The 26879-nt window shown below is 40.2% G+C and overlaps 2 protein-coding genes across 2 annotated transcripts; one reads left to right on the top strand and one right to left on the bottom strand.

Moving 5' to 3' along the window:
* The first annotated feature begins 1103 nt into the window (after nt 1–1103).
* Nucleotides 1104–19563, top strand: LOC148369205 (protein NDRG3-like). The gene is made up of 16 exons (XM_088331140.1): nt 1104–1253; nt 3725–3792; nt 3875–3907; nt 6439–6544; nt 6624–6744; nt 8696–8758; nt 11490–11550; nt 11634–11720; nt 11812–11868; nt 11957–12060; nt 13359–13424; nt 13484–13535; nt 13636–13683; nt 15762–15797; nt 15884–15935; nt 16964–19563. The coding sequence occupies exons 2-16, from the start codon at nt 3733–3735 to the stop codon at nt 17095–17097; spliced, it is 1080 nt and encodes a 359-aa protein (XP_088187266.1). The 5' UTR covers nt 1104–1253; nt 3725–3732; the 3' UTR covers nt 17098–19563.
* A 45-nt stretch (nt 19564–19608) lies between these two features.
* Nucleotides 19609–24565, bottom strand: rfc2 (replication factor C (activator 1) 2). The gene is made up of 6 exons (XM_088329908.1): nt 24276–24565; nt 22366–22471; nt 22195–22296; nt 21781–22039; nt 19892–20152; nt 19609–19817 (listed from the first exon to the last, which is right to left on the bottom strand). The coding sequence occupies exons 1-6, from the start codon at nt 24508–24510 to the stop codon at nt 19707–19709; spliced, it is 1074 nt and encodes a 357-aa protein (XP_088186034.1). The 5' UTR covers nt 24511–24565; the 3' UTR covers nt 19609–19706.
* Between the last annotated feature and the right edge of the window lie 2314 nt (nt 24566–26879).

Consider the following 26879-nt stretch of genomic DNA (forward strand, 5'->3'; position numbering starts at 1 on the left):
ATCCCAGCTGTCCTGGGCAGGGGACATCCTGAACTGGTGGCCAGCCAGTCGCAGGGCACAAAGACAACTTCAGACAACTTACTCGCTCATTCACTCCTAGGGACAATCTGGGCCGGCCAATTAAGCTGAGATGCATGGGTTTTTGGAACGTGGGAGGAAACTCACGCAAGCACGAGGAAACCATGCAAACTCCGCACAGGAGGATTTGGCTTCCAACCATAATTATCAATTATAATGTAATCTTATGCAAAAAAGACAAAGGGGAAAGAAAAAGGAAGACAAAATTGAAAATCAAAACAAAATAAGGGAAAAATTAAAAGAGAGAGAAAAAAAGCAAAACAAAACAAAAAAGGTGAAAAGAAAAATTATGAAAAAAAAATTAAAAATTCAAGAAAACAAGCATGAAGAAATATTTTTTCTTAAAACAAAAAGGGAGAGAACAGTGGTTGTTCGGCTGAGTGGTTAATGCGTCTGTGGTACAATTCTGAGGTCATGTGTTCAAATCAAGCTACCAGCTTTCCTTTGTGGAGTTTGCATGTTCTCCCTGTGCTTGTGTTGGTTTCCTCCAGGCACTCCGGTTTCCTCCTACATTGCAAAAACATGCATGTCAGGTTAATTGGCCAGTCCAAATTGTCCTTAGGTGTGAATAAGCAAGTGAGTTGTCTGTCTCTGTGTGCCTTGCGACTGGTTGGCAACCGGTTCAAGGTGTCTCCTTCCCACTGCCCAAGGATGACTCCAGCACCCCCACGATCCTACTGAGGATGAGCGGTGCAGATAATGGATGGTTGAAAAGCTTTTGTAAAAGTTGCGGGCCATTTGCCAATACATTAAAATGTGGAAAAAAAATTAGCCTGACCAGAAACTCATCAAAATGTAACTTTATTTGACCTAAGGTTGTGGACAGGTTTGATAATAATTTAGTTGCCACACGCATGATTCATGTCGCTCAAGCGATGCTTATAGATTTTGTGTGAACCCTCAGTGGAAACTTGGAGGGAACGTTGTTAACATGTCAATTCTGAGATGTTCATACGGACTTGACTTAAAACACATGGTTGTTTACGTTTGCTTGGCCCCGCCCCTCCCTTGTTAACATTTCCTGTTTGGCTGGCTGCCCGCGTATCCGTTGTCCACTTCTCCGCTCATTTTCGCAGTTGAGGATTAACACGACAGGCTCTTGACGTCGACCGCTTTGGTAAAGGCATCCCCTTCATCTTCTCTGTCGCTTGTCAAACTCAATTACGCGCTTTAAGGTGAGTGAAACTGAGGAAAATGTAAATTATTCTTAAATACGTCGACACGAGTCGTATCTAAAATTTGCTTAAAGCTAACTAGTCGTGAGCGCGCTAAATAGAATGGAAACGGTTTCCATGGCAACAAGGGGTAGGCAACGGCGGTCTAAGTTGAGTTTGCACGGAACTCGGGCTTGTTTGCAAATGTAACTTGGAAAAGAAGAGCAAAAAGGCACAAGTGATAAAGAAGTGGGAAATCGATTATTAATGAGGTGACGTGATGTGGCTTTACTTTATTTCTTAGGACTTAGAAAACAACGCAATGTCCACTCATCACGAAGAAAAATGTTGCGCTATTGCTATTTTGTACGTTTAATGAGGGAGATGAGTACATTTCCATCCATCCATTATCTGAGTCGCTCATCCTCACTAAGGTCGCGCGGGTAGGGGGGTGGGGAGCGGGGGGGTGCTCATGAGGCAAGGGGACACCCAATCATTCGCTCATTCACACTTAGGGACAATATGGACCGGCTAATTAACTTGCAATGCATGTTTTTAAAGTGTGGGAGGAAACCAGAGTGTGCAGAGAAAACCCACGCCGGCAGGGGGAGAACATGAAAACTCTGCTCGGGGAGGCTGCAGTAGCTGGGATTAAACCCTGGACTTCTGCACTGTGGGGTTGTGCGCTTACCACCCAGCCGCCATGTGCAAATTTTATTAATTGAAATTTACATCCAATTTCTTAAATCAGGCACAACAATATTCCAGAGAAATGTGCCGTTTTGAAGTTATAAAATAAGGGCTGATCTACATGAATTGTATAGATCCGAGGAGAAAATGATCTCAGATGGGGCTATTGTGAGATTTCACAGAGTGAATCGGTGATTTGAAGTGGTGCGTTTGAATCAGTGTAATCCGTGCGGGCAGGAATAGTGTATTCATGTGTGTGTAACGCGCGTTAGATTATATCTTATCATCACACTAATTCATTCACGGTACCAGAGAAGAATGTCGTCTTGAAAGATGTGAATAAATGCAAAAAAAAGCACAAAAAGAAAAAAACTTCTGATGTATCTGATGATAAATCTGACTTGAAGGACTTTGAATAAAAACATCCATTTTAGGTGGGTGTTGTGTCAATAGTTGTCAATAAATGATTTGAATATAGGTCGCATGCATTTAACAATGTTTGTCAATTTCAATTCTACGTTTGAGCTGAGAAAAAGTCTAACCAAATTTCATCCCGATTTTTAAAATAAAAAATTAGGGGTGCGCATTACACACAAATAAAGACGATATTTCCTCCTCTTCCTTTTCACCCTTTTAAACCCTGACCCATTTCCATGCATGTTAAATTGATCAAAAGGGGCTTATGTAAATGATTTCCATTCATGAAGACATCTTTGAAAAATAGTAAAATTATTAGTATGATTAAAGTAGACTTGTTTTGTTTTTATTTTGTTTTAATTGTTGCCTTTAAGTCCTCCTCCATTACTACCTACATCCATACACTATTAAACAAGGTGTTTCCAAAAAATGTATATCCTTTGCGATATAAATATTACAGAAAGTACATGATTAAGGCAAATGAAATTAAATAGTATGAATGTTGAAGATCATAAAATGCATATAATTTTCCAAATAAGCATATCTTGGGTATTAGTCTCCAGCAGATTACTATATATATATATATATATATATATATATATATATATATATATATATATATATATATATATATGTATATAATATTTCTTTAAAATTTACTGACCTATTGTAAAAGTCCCAAAATAAAACCCTTAAAAATGAGCATGTTTTCCATCACTAAATGCGAATGTTGTCATTCCATATCAAATCACACACCGCCCCTATTGAAACCTCTTCAATATCCCAGATTTCATCCTTTTAGTGTGTCTACTAATAATAATTAAAATAATCCATGATTTGAGGTTTTACAAGTTTATATGGTTTTGGATTTATAGCCCATGTTTGTCATTCTGAACTGCACACAGTTCTATTGAACTTGGAGACCCTCACCTTTTGTCTTTTGAAGAACTAACCTCAAAAATATTGTTTTATATTCTATCCATTTTTATCTTTTTATAACGCACAAGTCCTCTTAAATCATTTAGAAAAACTGTTATAAAACAGTTTAATAGTCATGCTTTTAAGTAAAATAGATACATTGGTACATGTTATTCCACTTTTCTTACTATGCTGTAAACATCTTGTAATACTTTTCTATATAAGAATAAAAAGATTTAAAAAGAGGTAAAAACAAAAATAAAACAAAAATATTTACAGTATATTATGTTGTAAAATTATGTGACACAACTGATAGCTAAACCTGCTTGAATATGATTTTGATCATTATATTCAAAAGACAACTTTAAATCCATGTAAATGCATCAAATAATCTGCCAGTGCAACTTTTTTTTCCTTTTTACGCTATCGGAAACATTATTGTTGTCTGTTGTCTGGCAAACGAAAAGGTGATTCTATGATGGAGGAACTTCACGACGTCCAGTTGACAGAGATCAAACCTCTGCTGACAACTCAAGTGAGGAAATGTACAGCTTTGTTTTGATTTCATTTTCACTTTCACTGTACCTAATCAATGTATGTGTTATTGTCTCTCTCAGAACGGCAGCAACCTGCAAGACTTCAACTGTCAGGTGACTTTTTTTGTTTGAAATACCACTTAATAGTGATCAGTTTTGGTGTAGAAAGTTAATTGAAAATTGCATGAAAGTTTACTGTATAAGATCATGGAAAGTTAGGCTATTGAACAGGAGCCAGGAACTTTTGGCTCTTTACATGAGGACTGTATTTTTTGCACTATAAGCTAAGGTGCACCTCCCAAAAAAATTGTCTTTTGGCGTATACTTTCCATACATAAGGCGGACTATAGGGCGCTACAATAGAAACGTCTGTTACTTATTATGCCCAGTCTGTGTCATCTCTTTCCTGTGATTGGTCTGTTGCCACACGTAGATGCCTGCGACATACCATTGTTAAAAGTTGCTGCCACTTTGGACGTGCTTTTGAGAACTACATTGATTGAAGTTTTTTTTTTTAATACATATTTTTGCCTTTTTGGCTCTTTGGGTCAAAAATTTCCCTACCCCTGCTACAGAACTTTGAAAATAAGGATGGCATATTCGTGGAGCAGTATATATATATATGCACATCTTATTTTGAAATTGTAATAATTTGCTTCGAAGGGCCACAAAGGATATAGCAGTCTTTGTCTGGATGGAAGATAAGAACATAGTCAAGTCATGTTTATTTGTATAGCCCTTAATCACAAAGCGTCTCAAAGGGCTGCACAGACCACAAATTATTACAAATCCCAGACTATTATTACACCATCCCCTGATCCAAAACCTACATGACGTCAAGAAAACACTCAAAAACCTCAACCTGAGGAACATTAAGAAACCTTGAGAAGGGACAGCACATGAGGTAATCCCCCTTACAGGATGACCAGGCTGCAATGGATGTTGCAATACCAAATATTACACAGATATTGTCAACATAAAATATAGGTTATTCATATGCTATAGAATGGACGTGTTTTAAGCTTAGATTTAAACAATTCCACTGAGGTTGCAAATAGAATCTCAGGGGGAAGAGCATTCCACAGCACCGGGGCCCAAAAATAATAAATGAAAAGAATGTTTACAGCATATCATGGATCTTCCGTCAAAACTGGCAGATAGCTAACTCTTCTACTACACTCATAAATAATTTTTATTGCGACGCATGAAAAATGACTTTTTTACTAAATCTTTTTAGTTCAAACAAGTATAAATATTATTAATGTGTTCACATTTTTAAGACTTTTGACATAGTAAAAAAAACCAGAGCAGTCTTGACTACTTTAGCTGCTGTTAGAACCAATTCAATCTGGAAAAACATTTAGGATACGTCAAGTGTTTGAAGCAGACGATGCCTGGACCTTGCATATGTTCTGAGACTGAAAGCCAAGTAAAGAAATTTAAGCTTAGCACAAGGGTTCAACCCACTGTCCAAGAAGCATCATTTTATTTCATGTCCTCAAAGCAATGGCACAGTACACATCATTATTTTAATTGGGTTAAACTGGGAAATATGACAGGCTTGCCGTTGCCCCACTCGCGATTCCTCATGACAATGCAATTAACACTCCTTCAAAATGGCTTTAAGGAAGGGAATGTCTGCTGGGCAGATTGTGGTTGCACCTAATTTGTGCCTAGATGATTGTTGATTATTTTAAGTAGCAATAATTGCAGGAAGAGTTTGTCATCCACTCATCAGCCACATGGAGATGCTGGTGATCTCCAAGGTTCTTTAATACAATGTTTCTCAACCTTTTGTGAACCCAGGCACGTGTTACTCATTGGGAAAAAAAAACTAATTGCAAAACCCCGTAGCAAATGTCTAAAAAAAAATAATTCTAAACTCTTGTTTAAATGATTAAATTGTTGAGGCAATTTTAAACGTTTTTTAAACAAATTTGGGTCCAGTTGAAAACCTTTCATCAAAGTTTTAGACATAGAAAACCATAAATAAAAAGGATGTTTACAGTACATCATGGAGCCTCAGTCAAAACTGGCAGATCATTACTAGTTTTATATATTTCTGCTACATTCATGAAGCATTTTTATCATGACATCTTTTTCGTTCAAACAAATAAAAATCTTATCGATGTGTTCACAATTCTAAGACTTCAGAATATTTGATTTAAGACATTTTAATACCAACTAAGGCCTTATTTTTAGAATAATGAACTCAATGCCTTTTAAGACTTTTCAAGGATCCGCGGGAAACTTGATTCGCCATTAAAACCTGAAACGTGCTTTGTGGCTGAGCCTGATTATATTTTCACACCTCTCCCACTCGAGATACAAGAACCTGCAGTGACTTTTTATTGGATTATACTTTCAAGTCTTATGTATAGTTTTTTTAATAGAATTTCGCCAGAATTATCAAATATTAAAGTATACAATGAGTTATTGAACAAAAGGTCGTAGTATACATCCATAATGTCGACAAAGCAGAGTGAAAATTAGCAGCTGACTACTGTGTGGGAGTTGCCTCCAAAAAAAGACCTGGTTTAGCTTCCACAGGACAAAATGTTCCAGATCAGCTCCGTACGGCTAAAAACAGACCATTTTTACTAGTCAAACACAACAATGGATTTGCACCTGTATGTTTTGTTCAGGAATATGACATAGAGACGACTCACTGTGCGCTGCACGTGACCATGAGAGGTGTCGCCAAGGGCAACCGTCCCACGATCCTCACCTACCATGATATTGGACTCAACCGTGAGTCCTCGCCGTGTCAAACGGGTGCATTTGTGCGCATATTGTGAAAATAAAATCCTAATTCGAGTTGTGTTTGCAGATAAGTCTTGTTTCAACAGCCTGTTCAACTATGAGGACATGCAGGAAGTGACTCAACACTTCTCTGTTTTGCACGTGGACGCGCCAGGCCAACAAGAAAATGCGCCCATGTTTCCCAATGGGTAATATGCAAGCACACACACTCAAACAAACACACAATCGAATTCTGTTGTCTGAAAGGTGAAAAATAAACAAACCCGCTTATCACAGTGATAAGTTGATTCTGTTTTTAGTATCAGACAGACGCAAAGAAGATGTCATAGGATGCCAATTCCTTATTTTCAGTGTTCGAACGGGTGTTTGATATCATTGAAAACGCTTGAATTTTAATGTAATGTTTTCAAGATGTGAAAAGTTCTTGAATTCAGTGTAAAGTGCCCAAATGCTTGAAATTGTTGCTATGTTTCTCGGCAGTCTGAATCGATAAACCACACACTAAATGAAAAACACAAAGCAAGCCGGCTTAAAAATGACGCAGACACGCTTGCTCTGGTGGCTTCGCTTTGCCATTGCATTTCTTCCTTCCTCATCATTAGTTTTTTATGGCATTTTCATCACCCCCTACAGGTTGTGTCCTATAGGACAGGCACATTCTACACCTAAACAGGGCATTAGTGCAAGGGCTACATGAATTGTGGACATTAGAAGAATTAACGTTGCATTTCCCAATGGGGAGAACTTATCGCAACTGAAAATCTAAGCAACATTTAACTGTCATTTTTGCCAAACACCTTAGAGATTTGTCTCAAAAATATTTAGATAGATAGATAGATAGATAGATAGATAGATAGATAGATACTTTATTCATCCCCGCAGGGAAATTACACACGTATTGTTCAGATCCACACACCTATTCGAGATTTACTCAAGTTCTATAAATCATATGTCTTGATAATAATAATAATAATAATAATTTCCTTGTATTGTCATTCTGTGTAACAATGTACACAGAACGAAATGTCGATTGCACCTGACCCGTTGTAGCGAGCCGATGCAGCCGCCGCCGATCACTTTTTAAGTCTTAGGAATGACTCGGCCGGGGCGCGAACCACCGACCTCCCAGTCTCAAAGCGGGCGCCTTACCATCTAGGCTACTGAGCTGGTAATAAATGCACATGCGAGATTAAAAGTTGCATATGTAAATTGCAGATATATTTGTTGGTCTGCAAAATACACGATTCACACCAGAATTATTTTTAATGGTACTGGATAAATCGGAGAATTTAATTTGAAGATCCTTAAAAAGTGCTTAAATTTGGCCAGGAAGAAGGTGTACGCACCCTGTATTTTAATAAAATCAAACAATAACAGAAGGTTGAGGGTCTTCCAGTCATACAATTTGTCAGTTTCCTGACAATTTGTCAGCCTCATCCTTTTTGTAAACAGGGATCAGAATGGAGATTTTCATTTTCAGCTGAAATAGCCAGGGTCCAGGAATAAAGCAGGGCGGAGCACCCCCCCCCCCCCTCCCTCCTGGGTTTTAATAATAATAATAATAATAATTTCCTTTAGGCAATTTACTTGTCCAAAACCATGCTTATATTTATCATTTAAGTAACATTTTTAGAAGATTAAAATAATTTGCCCACATAACTGATTTTTTTGTAAATACTGCAAGATAAGTTCAAATGCAGTTCAGTCCCTGCAGCTTAGCAACAATGCGGCCAATTTTTCTAACGGCCGCCAGGGTGCGCCAGAGCAATAAAGGAAAGAGTGAGACAGTCGGATTTTGAATTTGTTTGCTATGCAAGAGAAAAAGTGAAAAAGTCGGAATGCCTTTGGGGTTCAAAATCAGCGGAAATCCGCGGATCCGCGGAAAATTCTGATCCCTGTGTAAAGTTCGAGGTTACAAAAAAACAACAAATCAGCACTAAGGGGTGTTGAAAATTAAGTACAGCAACATGATTGGCCGGTAGCGAAAATGATGTCAAAGCCACAGTCAAAATAAGGGACTGGCATTCTGTGAAATATCCTTTGCATTTATCCAATATTTTAAAAAATAAACTCATCACATTGTGAACCTCTATTTGAGTTGTTAATGGGCTTGACTGTAGTTTTGGTTTGTGTATTCAGGTACCAGTATCCTTCTATGGATGAGCTGGCTGCCATGTTGCCAGCTGTCCTCACACAGCTTCAGTAAGTCAGTCAATCCTTCACATACATGTTTAATCAATTTATCATTATAACAGACGCTGCTACAATTAGACGAAATCCCCAATATGGAGAGCGCATAGTAAACTTTTCCATTCACATATCCCTACTCACTTTAATTAAGGAATTATTTACAGTAAAATACAAAGGGCTTTGTAAACGGAGTCGTAATAAGGTAAGCCAAAGCAACTTTTTCTATAATGACATAAACACAGAGTACCTGATGTTCTCAACATAATAACAATCATGAAGACTTTTAAAAAAGGTGTCAATTTAAGTACCGTATTTGAGCAGCAATTAACTCGCTGAAGAATGAAGAATCTACAGAAATCGACAACATCCAATGAGAACCCTTATGAAAAGGTGGTGAGCAAATCATAGACATCTTGACAAAGATTTGCAGAAAGATCTGGCAAACAGGGCAGTGGCCATCTGCATTGACAAACTCAGTAGTAATTATGCTACTATCCGTCTCATCAGCCATGCAAGTAATGTTATGCTAAAGGTCCTACTGAAAAGGCTGAAACCACATGCTGGAAACATCCTAGCCAAAGAACAGGCAGGGTTCTGGGAGGGAAGTAGCACCACGGAACAGATTTTTAATCTGTGCATCCTATGTGAGAAGTTTCAACAACACCAGAGTTTCTGTATCACGTTTTTGTTAATTTCAAGCCGTTTTAAGGGCCACCATACGGAAGTACAACATGGGCCAGAAACTAGTTCAGACCATTGATCAACTGTATGCCAAAGCTAACAATGCAGTACTGATCAATGGTACCGTTGAAGCGTTGTTTCAAACCACAGTCGATGTGAGACAAAGCTGCATTCTCTCTGCAACTTTATTCAACATCTTCCTGGAGGGATAATGTCCAAAGCTGTGGCGCAACATGAAGGTACCATCAGTATTGGGGTACACAACATTGCTAATCTCCGTTTTGCTGATGATAGTGTCGGATTGGCAGGAGGCGGCAGTAGCTCAGGCGGTAGAGCGCTCGTCTTGGGATCAAGGGATCCCAGTTCGAGTCCCGGCTCGTCCGTGTTACATGTCGAAGTGTCCTTGGGTAAGACACTGAACCCCTAATACCCCCAATAAGCAGGTTAGCGCCTTACATGGCTGCAAGGCCGCTATTGGGAAATGTGGAGCACATTGCTTTGGGAAGTCATTGACTTGAAAAGCGCTATATAAATGCAGATCATAAACAGGAACTCAGATCTGGTCATCGCCTGGACAATGCATCAAGCCAGTATGGATGGAAATCAGCACAGAAAAAAACAAAAGTAATGACCAACAATCACCAAGGTATCACCACAAACATCACCATCAACCACAGAGAGCTAGAACCTGCCACCAAATTAAATATCTTGGAGCTGTCATATCAAAAGACAGTTCACAACCAGAAATCATGGCCAGGATAGCTCAAACTACAGCAGCACTTGCCAGACTTAAAACCATCAGGGGGGACAAGAACATAGCAGAGAAATCAAAGATCAGACTCATGCAAGCGCTGGTTACACCCATCTTGCTCTATGCTTATGAGACATGGACTCTCACCACAAAACTGGAAAATAAAATGCAGGTTTTGAAGATACGATGCTACAGGAAATGTCTAGGCAGCTACTTAGCCCGTGTGACAAATGACCATCAGAGGGCACATTGGACCCTATGAAGAACTGGTGTCAACTGTGCACAGACGGAAACTTCAGTGGTATAGTCAGGTCACAAGATCATCAGGACTGACCAAGATAATTCTCCAGGGCACAATCCAAAGGGGAAGGAGAATTGAGGTGACAACATTCAGGAAAGGACTGGTTCCAACTTTGCCACGACCCAAAAACAGTCCAGGAACCATCAAAAGAATGCTGTCCAAAGCTGTCCCCACTGGTTCCTCGACGACCTTTACAATTAAGGAATCCATAAACCGTGAACTGTGAATCTTAGCCTAATAAGGTCCACCTGATAATAAGTCGTATGTTCAAAAATATTTTTTGTGAAAGATTTTTCATCTACAAGGCACGCCAGACTGAATTAAATAAAAATTACAGTAAGAGCGAGGTTTGAATTAGAAAAAAAAAGGTATCAAACTAGCTGGATGAAACCTCCCAACTTGGGCCCAGGCCAACCCAGCGCCACGAGGCTTTAAGAGCCTGTGGATCGCCCTATACCTGTGGCCTGGATGAGGACAACAACTTTAAAGTCCACCGCCAAAATAGAAAAAGGTCCATATTTACTTCAGCCATTAGGTCTCACCCCCTCTTAATAATACTAATATTTAGTTAATGTATTAATGCCCTAAAGCAAAATACATCAACTTCAGCAAATGAGGGGATGTGATAGGCTTACATCCTGAATCTCATTTGGCCAGTGTTTCTAAACCTCCCCTTCTATAACAAACAATTCAGACACAGTTCGGGGAGGGGTATCAAACACTGCTAGGTGGAACAATCGTAAATGGGGGACCATGCAAGGACAACAACACTCATGCAATCAAAGAGGGAAGAAAATACAGCTTATCCCCTCAGGCAAAGGTTGTTGAGCTTGAGTTGAGCATTTCCCCCAGGGTGATAAGGCTGCCTGAAGCAAGGATAACTTTTATTTTACTGTAGATTCCCTAAATGTTGAATGTTTAACTTTGGAGCAAATGTATACAACATTAAAATAACCTAAGCAGTGTCGTAATCTCTTTAGATTGGAATAATTTGATATGTGTGTGCTCAGGATAAAGAGCGTGATCGGCATCGGGATTGGCGCAGGAGCCTACATCCTCACCAAACTAGCTGTGAGTGATGCAATTATTGGTTCTTTCTCATTGTGGGATAATTGATTGTCACGCCCGCTTAATGGTGGTGATTGTCCTTCCAGTTGAGTGAGCCCAGTCTAGTGGAAGGTTTAGTTCTGATTAATATTGATCCCTGCGCCAAAGGCTGGATGGACTGGGCTGTATCCAAGGTCAGAAACTCAAGCAGAAACACAAGCACTGTTATTATTGATGGGCATATTTTTTTACACAAAACACTGTCAATCATTTTCTTTCCTGCAGCTGAGCGGGTGGACCAGCAACCTTGTGGACAACATTATGGCTCACCACTTTAGCACAGTAAGCACACACAGACACACGTACAGAAAGATCTGCAGAGGGTTTAAAGTCGGATTGAGATGTTTTGCACTTGTGTCTGCACACATAGGATGAGTTAACAGAGAACAAAGAGCTCATCCAGACTTACAGGCTGCACATCTCTCAGGACATTCCTCTGGACAACTTGGCGTTGTTTTACTGCAGCTATAACAGGTGATTTGTGGTGTCTGTCTCGTGTTCATTTTTTTAAATCATCCAAAAATTCCGGGATCAAATTACAGTAATCCCTCGGTTGTCGCGGTTAATGGGGACCAAAACCACCCGCGAAAAGTGAAAATCCGCGAAGTAGCTACGCCCCTTCAAAAGTGCTTGTTGTGCCTGTCCGAGAACCGATTTGTTCAATCACCGAAATCATTTTTCCCATTAAAAATAATGTAAATCGTTTTAATCCGTTTCAACACCCTGAATGTTTAACGTAAACATGAAGCTAACCCAGGCTAATCTTCCGTACGAAAAATTACGCTAACATGAACGTGTAAAAATAAAAAAATCAGGTCGTTTACAAGTCATTTAGCACCACAAGTGGCTAGCGCTTTAGTGGAAAGGGGGCTCCATTCCAACACCCTGAATTTTGGGCTCAGTTCCAACACCCTGAATGTTTACCTGAACGTTCAAAGTAATCATAGAGCTAACCCAGGCTAATCGTACGTTCGTGTTATCGTAATCTTCCGTACGAAAGATTACGCTAACACGAACGTATAAAAAAAAAAGATAAAGAAAAGAATTATGAATAGGATTTCTTACCTTTGTGGTGGTCAGCAGAAGGCGCATGCTGTATTCCCTAGCAAGATCGGAAACTCGCACACCTCTTTCATATTTAGCTATTATGTCTTTCTTAAAGGCAATAGTTGTACGAACAACTTTTTTTTTTTCATCTGTCCTGCTTGCACCGACCTTCTTCGGAGGCATAGTTAGGGGCTCAAACACTCCGTTCACCGATATTAAAAGCGAAAGCAAAAAGAGGCAAGTGCGCACGTGATAACAGTTGATCACGAGGGGTGGGGGCGATCTACCCGATCTACACCCGTACGCCGCTCAGCATCGCACTCTAGCGTACGCACTCACGCATTACCGGCGTTCGAACTCCAGATTTTTGACCGAATAGCGAAGCAAGAATTTCTAAAAAATTTTGGTCGGACACCGATTTGTTCGAACTGAGAGGCGTTGGAAAACCGAGGTTCCACTGTATATATATTTTTTATTATTATTTTATCTTATTATTATTTTCTTTAGACCCGCGAAGCTCTGAACCTGCGAACGTGGAACCGCGAAGTAGCGAGGTCCCACTGTATTTAACGAGGCAAACAATTCAAACATCCTTTTGGAGTGTGTTATTTGTTCATTGTTTGCAGGCAGTATATTTTTTTCCATTTTCATCAGCTGCAAACTTTTCTGTAAAAGTTTAGAGTGATATTGTGTTTATTTTCTAACATCCTTGTCTTTAATTATAGTCGGACAGAGTTGCAAATGGAGCGTCCCATTCCTGGTTTAAACGATGACACCATCAAGACTCTTAGGTACCAACTATTTGTACCTTTTTTTTTTGCTTCTTCTCTTCTGACTGTTTAATTGTCAGGTGTCCTGCTCTGCTGGTGGTCGGCGATACTTCACCTGCTGTTGACGCTGTGGTCTGTTTTTATTGCTTTTGACATGATCAACAACATCGGTGTGTTTTTAAACTATTTTATTCTGTAATGTTGATGTCTGTATCCACTATCTCTCAATCAGGTGGAATGTAATTCCAGACTGAATCCAACCAAAACAACCCTGCTCAAGGTACTTTCCATTCAGTTCCAGGACTTTTCATAGCTTCATTTGTGCACACAAACTTTGGGTTGATTTTCAAAAAAAGTGTCAACACTTTTCACTTGAATGTGATGACAGTATGAGTATTTTGTAAAACAATATATTCATCATTTGTGGGTACATATAGATAGGAAAATGCTGTGGGTCATCATTCTCTCAGAGTGGATTTGAGGTCATATACATATTATTGTAATGTTATCAGTGTGAGAATGTTTGCAAGTCTCTTAATATTTTGACTGACCTGTTTTTTTGTGAACTTGGTGGGTAGGTGGATCCATTAATTCCCAGGGTTGTAGGGGCACAATTTCTTGTGGTGTATCTTGGGCAAGTACAGCCTGGTGGCGCCCAACCCTCTCCAGGCCAACGTGGTTGGTTAGATCCCTTAACCATTAGAGTCATAGGGGTGCGATTTCTTGTGGTGGGTCTTGGGCAAATACAGCCTGCTGGCCCCTATCCTTCTCCAGGCCAACGTGGTTGGTTGGATCCCTTAATCACTAGGGTCGTAGGGGCACCATTTCTTGTGGTGTGTCCTGGGCAAATACAGCCTGGTGGCCCCCCATCCCTCTCCAGGCCAACATGGTTGGTTGGATCCCTTAATCACTATGGTCGTATGCGCACCATTTCCTGTGGTGTGGCTTGGACAAATACAGCCTGGTGGCGCCCAACCTTCTCCAGGCCAACGTGGTTGGTTGGATCCCTTAACCACTAGGGTCAAAGGGGCACCATTCCTTGTGGTGTGGCTTGGGCAAATACAGCCTGGTGGCCCCTATCCCTCTCCAGGCCAATATGGTTGGTTAGATCCCTTAACCATTAGAGTCATAGGGGTGCCATTTCTTGTGGTGGGTCTTGGGCAAATACAGCCTGTTGGCCGCCATCCTTCTCCAGGCCAACGTTGTTGGTTGGACCCCTTAATCACTAGGGTCGTATGCGCACCATTTACTGTGGTGGGTCTTGGGCAAATACAGCCTGGTGGCCCCCCCATCCCTCTCCAGGCCAACATGGATGGTTGGATCCCTTAGTCACTAGGGTTGTATGCGCACCATTTCCTGTGGTGTGTCTTGGGCAAATACAGCCTGGTGGCCCCCATCCCTCTCCAGGCCAACATGGTTGGTTGGATCCCTTAATCACTAGGGCCGTAGAGGCACCATTTCTTGTGGTGTGTACAGCCTGGTGGCGCCTATCTCTCTCCAGGTCAACATGGTTCGTTAGATCTCTTAACCACTAGGGTCGTATGCACACCATTTCCTGTGGTGTGGCTTGGACAAATACAGCCTGCTGGCCCCCATCCCTCTCCAGGCCAATATGGTTGGTTGGATCCCTTAACTTTTAGGGTCGTAGGGGCACTATTTCTTGCGGTGTGTTTTGGGCAAGTACAGCCTGGTGGCGCCCATCCCTCTCCAGGCGAAGATGCAAAAAGATAAAACATTGAAGTGAACCAGTCGGATGAAAATAATGAGATTTCCAAGTTTGACTTAGTTACATCAGGTGTTGTTGTAATGAGGTAAATCGTGACTAGCTTTAAAACAGATAAATGAAAGAAACCTGGTAAATTCAAATTTTACTTAAGGACTCTGCGCCACTCAGATGTCTAATTATACCTTCTCATTATTGAAGTACATGAGTTCGGAGTATTTAGCAGAAACATTCCCAAACACAAATCTCCATAATCACAAATTGCAAAATGTTTGGATCCTTGTAACCTATCTTAGATTTTTATTTTTTAGGCATGGCTAGCATGTATTAAGACCAGAGTTTAACTAACATTTTGACTTTGACATGCTTTTGTGTAGTGTCTTTAAAATGACCTCGCCAAGTCATAGGTAGAGAAACTGCCATGTTTATCATTATGCAAATTAACCTCATGAAATCATACAATCAAAATTATAGCACGGATATCAAAAGACTTGCCATGGGTATATTATAACTGTCTGTATAACAAAATCCCCTTTTCTGTTCGTTAAACACACAGAAATACATTGTGCGCCGTTTGTGAGCTCGAAATCTTGTACGCGTATGTGACGTGATATAATTCTCTGTCTTTCCTTTAGATGGCAGACTGTGGAGGACTTCCACAAGTAGTGCAGGTTAGTCATTGATTTCCTCCTTGATAAGATGACTAGTTTTATGCAAGTGTGGGAAATTTAATGATTTTACTTTCGTCCTTGCTCAGCCTGGAAAACTGTCGGAGGCCTTCAAGTATTTTGTGCAGGGGATGGGTTATAGTAAGTGAAACCTTTTTCGTCACCTACCTTCTCTGTATTTTTGTAATGATCAGCCAATCGTGACCAAATATTTTCTGCTCGGGTCCACGTGTCAAACTAGAGGCCCACTAGGTCTTGTGGCCCACTACATCATTTTAGGTGGGCCGCGAGACAATGCTGAGAGAAGCAAAAGAGAATAATTGGCAGCCTCGCATCAATGACTTGCAGTTTTAAATGTCCACTGGATGTTGCCAAAGCCAGATGCCACTTGGAAAGCACCCATTGTGGTGCATTTACTTGTTACTATTTATCAACCAGAGTAAATTAACCCCAATGTTGTTCTACTAATAATAAAAGTCACAGACACGCTTTTTAAGGCAATATGAAAAATGCAAAATTTATAAAAAAGCACATACTAGAAGTGTCTTCTCAGAAGTTTAAAGCTTTGGTTCCTATATAAAATATTACAGTGAAGATCCCCTATCCAGGTAAACCGTTTCATTAAAAATAAAAAGCAGAACACCTTGAATATAATTATGACTCATTTAAATTAGTGTTTGGGTGCTAGTTGTGTCACTTTACAGTCTGCATTTGTTCCCCTCAATTAAATAAACTGTAGTGGAAATATATATATTTTTTTTTTTACAAATGTACAGTTGATAAACACTAGAACAGAATAAATCTTAGTTAAGAGGAAAATATTGAGGGAAAATAGCAACCCAATTACCTTATCAAATCTTACATCCCTTAATCATAATTTGTGAGCCTATGAAAATACCCCCAGCGCTCTAGCTAAGGCACATTTTATGCCATTCATTTACAAGTCTGGCCCACGTGAGAATGTATTTTCTACCATGTGAATCCCGAGGAAAAATTAGTTGAACTACCCTGTGTTAGGGTTTTAATGATCGAAATGTTTGGCTTTTAAACTTGGTTCTCAGTAAATTGTATTCTTCCCATTTAAATTGTAAATGAATGGTGAGTTTGGCACTAAAATTATGAAAAAAGTCAGGAGGCCATTGATTTCAACACGTGTTCCCTTCTACTAGTGCCCACAGCCGGCATGACCCGCCTTGTTCGCTCCAGGACTCACTCAGCCTCCAGTGTGGGCTCCAGTGATGGCGTCCGAAGTCGCAGTTCCAACAACACGCTCCCAGAAGGAGGAGCGTCCACCAACCCATAATCTCGAAGGAGAGGTCTTTGTCATTTGTTTTCCGCTGTCCTGCCAACGTAGACTTCTTACCTCCCGCTGGGAAGCAGACCTACAGTTTGGCCGTACTTGTCGCAAATTGTCAAAATGAGGCGAACGCAAAGGTGACAAGTGGTCTTCACTTACTCCCCACTTACTGCCCTGCAGTCGTTGTGATAATCCTGTAGATGGCGTTCATGTGAGTTTTTACTATTCATTTGAATCTTGTTCTTTATTACCTTCGATTCTGCTGCAAATGTATGTACTTAAGCCATTTGAATGCCTTTTGTAGAGCTGCGGATTTCAATCATTATTACTGCAAGGAAAAAATCTCATTGGTGGCCTGAATGTGAACAAAAATACCCATTTTTTTCTTGAGATGTTATTGTCATGAAGACAATGTTTGACTTTTAATGATCCAAAACACATTTTACATCAGCTAAAACTCACAGCTCACCATAATACTAAAATGTCACTCAAAGTACATCTGTGTTCATATAGTGACAAACTCTTTAGTTCCAGGGGATCCTTGAAAAGTTTTAAAAGGAATTGAATTCACAATTATAAAATAAAGGCCTTGATCGGCATTAAAATGTCTTCAATCCAATTTTCGAAAGTCTCAATGTGAATACATTAATAGGATTTATATTTGTTTAAACTAAAAAGATTAAATAACATTTATCAATTGTCTATTTGAATAATTTACCGATTTACTTTGGTGGCAACATGAGTTGACCACAATAAGGGAACTATCAAAATGGTGATGTGGTTTCAGTCGAGTATTTCCCACGATTCACATAGCAACTTGAGACCAATGTTCCCTCTAATTTTCCACAAGTCTGAGCGTTCACATAAAGTCGGTGAGCAACGCTTGAAACAACAGTGAACAACCATAATCCCAAGTGTGGCAAGATAATTAATTATCAAACATGTCCAAAACTTGACACCAAGTTACATTTTGCCGAGTTTCCGGCAATGGAAAATTATTTCTTCTCTTTTGAATGAATTGACTCATGTACTATTGCAAAGGTCGTACGACCTACAAACGTCATTTGTTCTTAAAATTCTTTCACAAGATATCCATTTCTTTTTATTTCATGATATATTTTGTCGCATAATATTAAAATTTTTGGGGGCTTATTTAGTCGGTTGTAAGATACAGAACTGTACTTAGTCACATTTTTTAGTGGAAGTACAATGATGGCAACAAGATTCACTTGATATAATTGGAAATTATTTGAATGCAACAAACTTTTTCCGTGTTTTTTTTTTTCTACTTTTCTTTAAAATTCCTTTAAAAAAATCTAATTGTTTATTTTTTCCGAGCTGTTATTTTTTTCCTCTTCTTTTTTTCTCAGCTTTTCACTACTTTTTCATTTTGGTATTTTTTTCTTTTTTGTTCTATTCCCCCCCTTCCTTTAAGTCATTGTTTGCATAATTTTACATATTTGGTCATGTTGGGATTAAAGAAGCAAAAACAACCTGAAGAGCCGTTTAGAACCCTTGTGCGCTGCCTAGATTTTCTTGTCCGCTGAGAATGTGCGAGCAGTGCGCAATTGCGCACGCGAGCAGCTTAGAGGAAACACTGCTTGAGACAGAGATGTTTACTTTGGACCATGGGAGAGAGTACACTGAATGAGAAGTGGCTGACTGACCGACGTTTTTCGCCATGGCTTAAAGCTGTGCCGAGTAATGTGTACGAGGCACGATGTATTAGATGCAAGAAATATTTGTGATATTTTCTTTTGTGAATTTTTTTCCGACTTGGTCTTAAATTTGATTTCAAAGGCATTTTAAAGTCTTAAAAAGTCGAACTTAAGTTGTAGGAATCCTGTACATAGAAATCTCGTTCATATGGTACCGACATTGAACTCCTTAAGTTAGCCAAAACCTCTGCAAATACTAGCATTGTTCAATAAATATCCACTGTTCCGTTGCTTAGGGAAAGGGGGAGCATGACTATGATTATTCTGTAAAAGTTGCTGTTCAATTTTTCGTCCTTTTGAAATGTTGTGACTTTTTGTCATGTAGTCCTGATTGTGCTATCTCATTAGTCAGCATCCGTTGTCAAAAGGACCTAGGCGGTTATTGCTAACAAGTATGTAATATGTGAGTGGTGAATGGCTAATTACCTGTAAAAACTTTGCATTGACTGGATTCTGGAGATGCCAAAGAAAATACAATGGCACGCCAGTCAACAAAATGTCACAATGACTATAATCATACAAGAAGGAATTACCTTCTTGGGTCTAGTGCAGAAGCATTTAATTGTTTTGCCTGACATACTGACACCATATATGGCTGGTTTACGTACGTGAATTTTAGCAGCCTTAATTTGTTTAGAAACACTGACAACATTTCTTTAAACACCTTGATACGACCCTTCCCCTAGCGGAAAATGTTAGCTGGTTGTTGTATTGAGATAAATGTATGTAATTAAAATGTTTGGACTGAAATAAAGTTGACGTGATGTATTGATTTCACCGAGACAGGGAAGTGACCATGTACAAATTAAGAGTTTTATTCGTTAAAGGCTACAAAACATATACATTGAGTTAGATCAAATGAGTCATTCCAGGGGTTATTCAAAATCCTCAGCGCCACTAACTTGCAACAGGGGGCGCTACTTTACTGCAAAGACGAGCCACCAGGCCTGCCATCTGCAAGAGTGAGTTGACACCCTCAATGATGCGCATGTGTGTGAACCCAATCTCCTGTAAACAAAATTTCCAAGCTGTCAAGCACCCATTTTTTGAGCACAGTTACAGGGGGTAAAATGGCATTTCACCTTGATAAACTCCAGTTTGAGGTACTCAGCCATCTGGTAAGTCTTGCACACTCTGAAGATGTTACCGATGATGTCCTCCGGCGAGTAGCCAAGCGCCCACAACTGCTCCACCACTTTGTATGCCTCATCTATATTTCCCTCCACACAGTGTCCCAGCATGCCTTTCACTAGCAAGGGGTGCGGTTCATCGCACACTTTGAATACATTCTCACTGTTGATGTAGCCAAAACCCGAGTTGGTGGACTGGAGGTTGTTTAGCGCCTATGGACACACAAATGAGGAATTGAAAATGGTGGGAAACACAGAATAACCATGGTACCGCTTTTGCCACCGTAAAGACTACATGGATTGGAATACAGTCCTCAAGGACCAAAACCTCAGCATGTTTTAGATTTCCCTTGTTGAACACAGATCAATCCACATTGTTTATCAGTTCCTGCAAGGCTTTTTTTTTAATGAATCAAGGGTGGCTTGAGGAGGGGAACATCTAAAACGGGAGTCTTAAACACATGGCCTGCCAGCCAATTGCCGAAATTAGTGTGAGGTCCTCATCTTCAGAAAATAAATGTTTTTTGTGTTTTTTTAAAACTTTTCAGTACTTATACATACTTTAACATTTCCTGCTTTTCAGTAATTTTTATACTGTTAGTTTGGTTTCAGTACTTTTTCCAGTTTTCACTAGCTTTTGTATTTTTACCATACTTTTTAAGTTACTTATCATACAGTTCAACATTCCATTTTAGTTTTTTGGGGTCCTTTCCATCTTGTAATTCAGTGTTTTGTGCGTTGTTTTTAGAGAAGCAAGTAGGCAAGAGAAGCCATGTTCAGAACACTCCAAGTTCAAGTCAAGTCACATTTGTATAGCTCTTAATAAAAAAAGTTCACTGTTCCATTCATGTTTAAAAAGTTAATGAGAAATGATCTGCATTTATATAGCGCTTTTAAAGTCAATGACTTCCCAAATCGCTTTACATTGTGCTTCACATTTCCCAAGAGCGGCCGTGATCTGTGCAGCCATGTAAGGCGCTAACCTGCGTATTGGGGGTTCAGTGTCTTACCCAAGGACACTTCGGCATGTAACACGGACAAGCCGGGATTCGAACTGGGATCCCTTAATCCTAAAACGATCGCTCTACCTCCTGAGCTACTGCCGCCCCACAAGCGAGCTGTTACTACAGGAAATTAAACTGAATGAACATGATATTTTTTTTATTCTTGTCAGGAGAATATTCTTGTTAGGACACCAAGAGGAAGGCCGCAATTGACGTGGATGAATGGTGTTGTGAGTGCACAGCAGGAAAGAGGTTTAAATCTAGTGGAAGCTAGAGCTCTTGTTTCTGATAAGAATGAGTGTTAGTTCAGTTAAGAGTGTTGAGGCAATTTTTTCAATGAAATTTGTCCTTAATAACGGTTTTTAAAACAATGCATGCAAATTTCTTTTGTAAAAATGTCACAAACGATAAGCATATTGTCGTATTCACTTTCGGTGTAGACTGCACAGAGCGAGAGAGCGAGAGCGAGAAAAGGAAGTGCCTTGCGCTGTGTGCAGGGATCCGCCCACCTGTACTGCTCACCCAATCAAAGTTGTTTGCCAGCATTTTTATTTATCAGTTTAAATGGTTTCTTATCAAACTTCTGCATTAAGTTAATTCGGCTTTATATGGACCAAAATCGGGATGAAATCACTTGACTTTGGAACGCCACAGAGAGATGTGCAATAGTTATATTTTATTTCGGAGCCATACGTACTCATGAAAAGAGCCATATATGGCTCCCGTGCCATAGGTTCCCCTGCTCTAAAACATATGCTCCCTTAACATATTTAGTTAGACGTGTCTGGTTTAAATTGAGAAGTCATACAACACTGATTTAAGTGCTGGTGTCCTCACCTGCCGCATATCCCCCTGCGCTGTGAAGATGATCGCCTCAAGGCCGTCATCAGACACAGAGAGCCGCTCCTTCTCTACCACTTCCTGCAGCCGGGTCAGGATCTGGCCGTCGGTCAGTTTGGAGTAGCGTAGAATGGCGCAGCGGGACTGTATGGGTTCTATGATCTTGTCCGAGGCATTGCAGGCTAAAGCGAAGCGTGTCGTCTTTGAGTAGATCTCCATAATCCTCCTCAATGCCTGCTGAGCGCCGTCAGTCATACTGAAGAAAGAGAAGATGTCAAAGTATGTATTAAGGCCCGATAGACATTCCAGCAACCAGTAAGTTGTTACACTGTGAAAACTAAAACTTCAATTTCTAATGGATGCTCCTATATTGGACATCGGATATGAAATGAAAAAAAAAAAAAAGGTCACCTGTCCGCTTCATCCAAGATGATAATCTTGTGTCGTCCTTTAGGTAGCGTTACCTTTTGCTGGGCAAACATTTTGATCTTGTTCCTCACGACATCGATGCCCCTGCATTCAACATAGCGTCATATCCATCATATAACAATGCAAAAAGGGGCGAGGGGAAAGTGATCTCACCTGTCATTCGAGGCATTGAGCTCTAGCACAGCGTCTTTCATGGAGGCACCAAGCAGCGCTCGGGACAAACACAGAATGCTGGTTGTCTTTCCGGTTCCAGGGGGACCTAAATCGGAGTTAAAGCTTATAGTCTTTAACAATTTTATTGTTCAGGGTTCAAGTGAAAGTCACAAGTGATCCAGTGTCCCTGACTTGAAGGGAGAGTAATATTTGACCACTAGATGTCCCTGTGCTTTGTTGTGCAACCAAATATCTAGTGCTACAAAACACAAGGAAGAATACAAAATAAGAGACTCAAAACTGACCAAACCGCACTATTTTTTCTTTTTTTCCCCACAGGATTTTGATTTTTGGGGGGATAACCTTATCAGGAAGATGGCGGACAATCATCTCTTCCCTCTGTGTGAGCCTCATGTTGTATAAAATACAAATCTCTTGACCCAAGAATATTTCAAAAATTCACGAGACATGGACAGACAGGGTCGGTGCAGCATCTGCTGTCATGCGGACCCTGTCCCAGTCCCATCGTGGTGAAGAGGGGGCTGAGCCTAAAGGCAAAGCTCCTGATTTACTGGTCCATCTACGTTCCTACCGTCACCTATGGTCATGAACTTTGGGTTATGAGCGAAAGAACACGATCGCAGATGCAAATGGCTGAGGTGAGTTTCCTCCGCAGGGTGTCTGGATTCTCCCTTAGAGATAAGGTGAAAAGCTCAGTCATCCAGGAAGACTATGTAGAGCCACTGCCCCTCCGCATTGAGAGGAGCCAGTTGAGGTGGCTCGGGCATCTCATAAGGATGCCTCCTGGAGAGGTTCCGGGCATGTCACACCGGCAGGAGGCCTCGGGGACAACCCAGAACACGCTGGACAGACTATGTCTCTAGGCTTGCCTGGGAACGCCTCTGGAAGAAGTGGCTGGGGATAGGGAGGTCTGGACTTCCCTGTTAAGGCTGCTGCCCCTGCGACCCGACCCCAGATAAACAAAAAATAATGGATAGACGTTTGTATATAAATGCAATTTTGCATATTATTTCAAATTAATATTGTTTTTTTTAATTAAGTAAGCTTTTTCCTTTAACCAGGGTTTGAGAGACTTTTTGGTCTCCCGCCCCCCTTTCTTTACCTTGCTGTCTCTTAGGGAGTAGCGATAAAGAGTAGAGGATCCCCAGTCCCCTCGCTCCCTCCACTTTAGTCGCCACGGTGGGAGAATTCTCTTACCTCTCACGAGGAGAGGGCCCCTCACCACAGGGTAAGTATTTTTCATCTGGAGGGACGAAAGCATGGCCAAATTAGGTGCCGAGGTACCTAACTTGTTTGGGTGTTTGGGCATTTGGGTTGGCCATGGTCCAAAAATGTTTGTGTGTGTTTTTGCTATTTTTCCCCCCTTTTTTATTTTCTTTGTTATTGTATGTGTTTGTCTTGCTGTCGGTCACCCCTCTTGAGGGATATGACCAAGGTAGATAAATAGATAGATAAATCTTTTCCACCACAAGAAAGCGCTCAAAAATACACTATGTGTCTTTAATATTTCATAAACACCTGACATTCTTAAGTATACTCTCATTTTTTAAGACTTATGAAAATTGGATTTAAGACGTTTTAATGCCAATTAAGGCCTTATTTCTAGATTAATGATTTTAAAGACTTTTCAAGGTCTGCAGGAAAATTTCACAATAAGCACGATTGGATATTTTATTTGTTATTTATGCTGTACATTTGACAGTTAAATATATTTATTTCAATTTTTCCATAATGTAGATCAGCTCAAGCGAAGCATACTTTTGCTCAAACAACATTCAACATTACAGGTTAAATTGGCAATCCGTAACAGTTTTTACCTAGTTTTGGTTCGGACAGTGAGCATTAGTGATCATTTAACGTACATTATGCAACAACGTCTGCATACTGACCTGCGATGATGATGTTCGGGACGTTTCCTTCTCGGGCGAACACCGCCAGGCGGCTCACCGTGTCCTCGTTCCCGACTATCTCGTTCAGCTTCAAGGGCCTGTACTTCTCAACCCAAGGTAGATCGTAAGAGCTGGCGCTTGCGCTACCGCCCTCGCCAGCCTCCGTATCCGGCTTTTGAGAACGTTCTGTGGCTGTGTTTTTCACGCTCGGCGATTCTGTCATCTCCACGTCCATGATGGCCACTTTTTGCCGCAACAACTTTGTTCCCGCTCCGGAAACTGGAAGTAAGATGCATTTTCATTGGCTGTGGTGCCAGTCGTGAAACTTGTTGCACATCTCGCGATATTATAAACAATCCCGTTGAGGCCACAGACATCTACGTCAGCGTTCTGTAGCAGCCGGCTAACTGGCATGCCTACGTGACGGACACGTTGGTCGGGTCAATTTCCCCATTCGAGCAACACATGTACATGAAAACTTACTTATTTTACAACCGATTCTCATGCAGGTAACTTTGTTGTCAACTTCAACAAGAGCTGTTTTTACGGAAAATGTATTACAAAAATATAAAAACGGGAAAAAAAGATTGACAAAAACAACAATGTATTCAAATAATTTATGAAGAATTATGTAAGTTACAAACAACTGCATTGGAATTTTAAGACTTTATCTGAAACTTAATGAATTTTTTTAAATTTACAATTCAAAATCAGAATTTCATCATTGGTTTGAACAATTCTATTGACACTATCAACAGCAAATAAACAATGTGAGGTTTGAACATTTTTTCTCGACAATCTTAACAATAATTTCATTATATCTTACAATATGACGTTTTAACAATTTTTTTCCGACATTTTTAACAGCAATTAAACACACAATTTCATTATTTCATATCCCAACAATATGAGTTTTTATCGACACTTTTAACAGCAATTAAATACATTCACAATTTCATTATATCATATTTTAACAATATGAAGTTTGAACAATTTTTATCATGTCTCACCATATGGTGGGATTTTACTTTTTAAACTTTTGTATCAATACTTCAATCCACCCATTATCTGCACCGCTTGACCTCTGTAGGGTCGCGGGGGTGCTGAAGCCCATCCCAGCTGTCTCCGGGCAGTGGGCAGTGGACACCCTGAACTGGTTGCCAGTCAGTTGTTGGGCATAAAGAGACAGACAACTCACTTGCTCATTTACACCTAGGGACAATTTGGACTGCCCAATTAACCTGACATGCATGTTTTTGGAATTTGGGAGGAAACTGGACTGCCCGGGGGGAATTCACGCAGGCACGGGTAGAACATGCACACCTCACACAGGAAGGCTAGTGCAATAGCTGGATTTGAACCCATGACATCCGAACTGTGCCGCGCTGCGACACCCATACTTCCATACAATACTTTAACTGTATCAATCCATACAAATATTGTTGTATAGATGGGGCCAAACATTCTCTGAATGTGAGGTTGGTTTATTCAATGAACGCAAGAGTGTATGCAAGGGATGGATGCGAATGGCGAAGGATAGTTAAGAATAACTGATATTGACGCATATGATGCAGAGAAGGTAAACCAATGAGACCCTGGGGGCCTGCCAGGATTTTTACATGGTATGGGAATCACATGCAAAATAATGCAAATTCAAATGATTGGTCATCAGAAAACAAGGAAAAAACTTTAGTCTGGTTATTTTGTTATTGCTTCTGGTGAGTCAAATGTTCTTCTCGTTTCTTTTCAACTCTCAGCTGTTTGGTCTCCTCCAGCATATGCTGATATTGGACACTTACTCCATCTAGTGGAAAAACGACAGCAGACTAATAAGATTGTTAAGTACTGTACAGTATGTTGAGCGGGATACAGTATCCAAATATAAACTGTCTGCATACAGCGTCTGGTTTCACCTTTTGGAACGACCTGGAGGTTACATCAACAGCGTGTTAATTTGTTGTGTAATCAAAACAAGATTTACAAGGTGTCACATCCCTGTCAGATCCACCAAGAAGCAGTAGCATGGGTTCGGTTTTCATTCCTCTGAAAACTCTAAAGCCCTGTTGAGCATTACAAGAGCAATTGGCCCCTTAGGACATCTGACTCACCCTCTTCTTCAACCTTTTGTAAAACTTATAATATTGCTCTTGACTCGTATAGCATATGATACCCAAGGAAATCGTTATACATTAACATTCTTTTGTACATTTGACCAGAATACGAATAGTATAGAATTTGAACAAAAAATATATATTTATAAATAAGGGACATTTTTGTATTTTCTTGTTCTCACCAGGTCAGTTCTATTGTATGCTCTGCCCCCACCGTGTCAATGTCCATATATAGTGTAAATCTGCGCTTTTGGCAAGCCACATACAAGCACAACTTGTAAACAATGGGACGCAACAATGGAGCAAACAAGCACAGTACTTCAATAATTTTGGTGAGTAAAATAAAACTACCCTCCTTTATTTCATATCAAAAGTGAAATGATGAAATGACATCTTTTTGCACAATAACGTTAATTGTGCTTCCATCTCCGAGGGAGCTCCCTCAAACGACAGGTGTACAGTTATTTGTTTGTCACTTGTAATAATAGTCTGA

The sequence above is a fragment of the Urocampus carinirostris genome, chromosome 3 (genome assembly GCF_059441175.1).
Source record: "Urocampus carinirostris isolate Australia breed hairy pipefish chromosome 3, RoL_Ucar_1.0, whole genome shotgun sequence".
In the NCBI taxonomy this organism is placed as follows: domain Eukaryota; kingdom Metazoa; phylum Chordata; class Actinopteri; order Syngnathiformes; family Syngnathidae; genus Urocampus; species Urocampus carinirostris.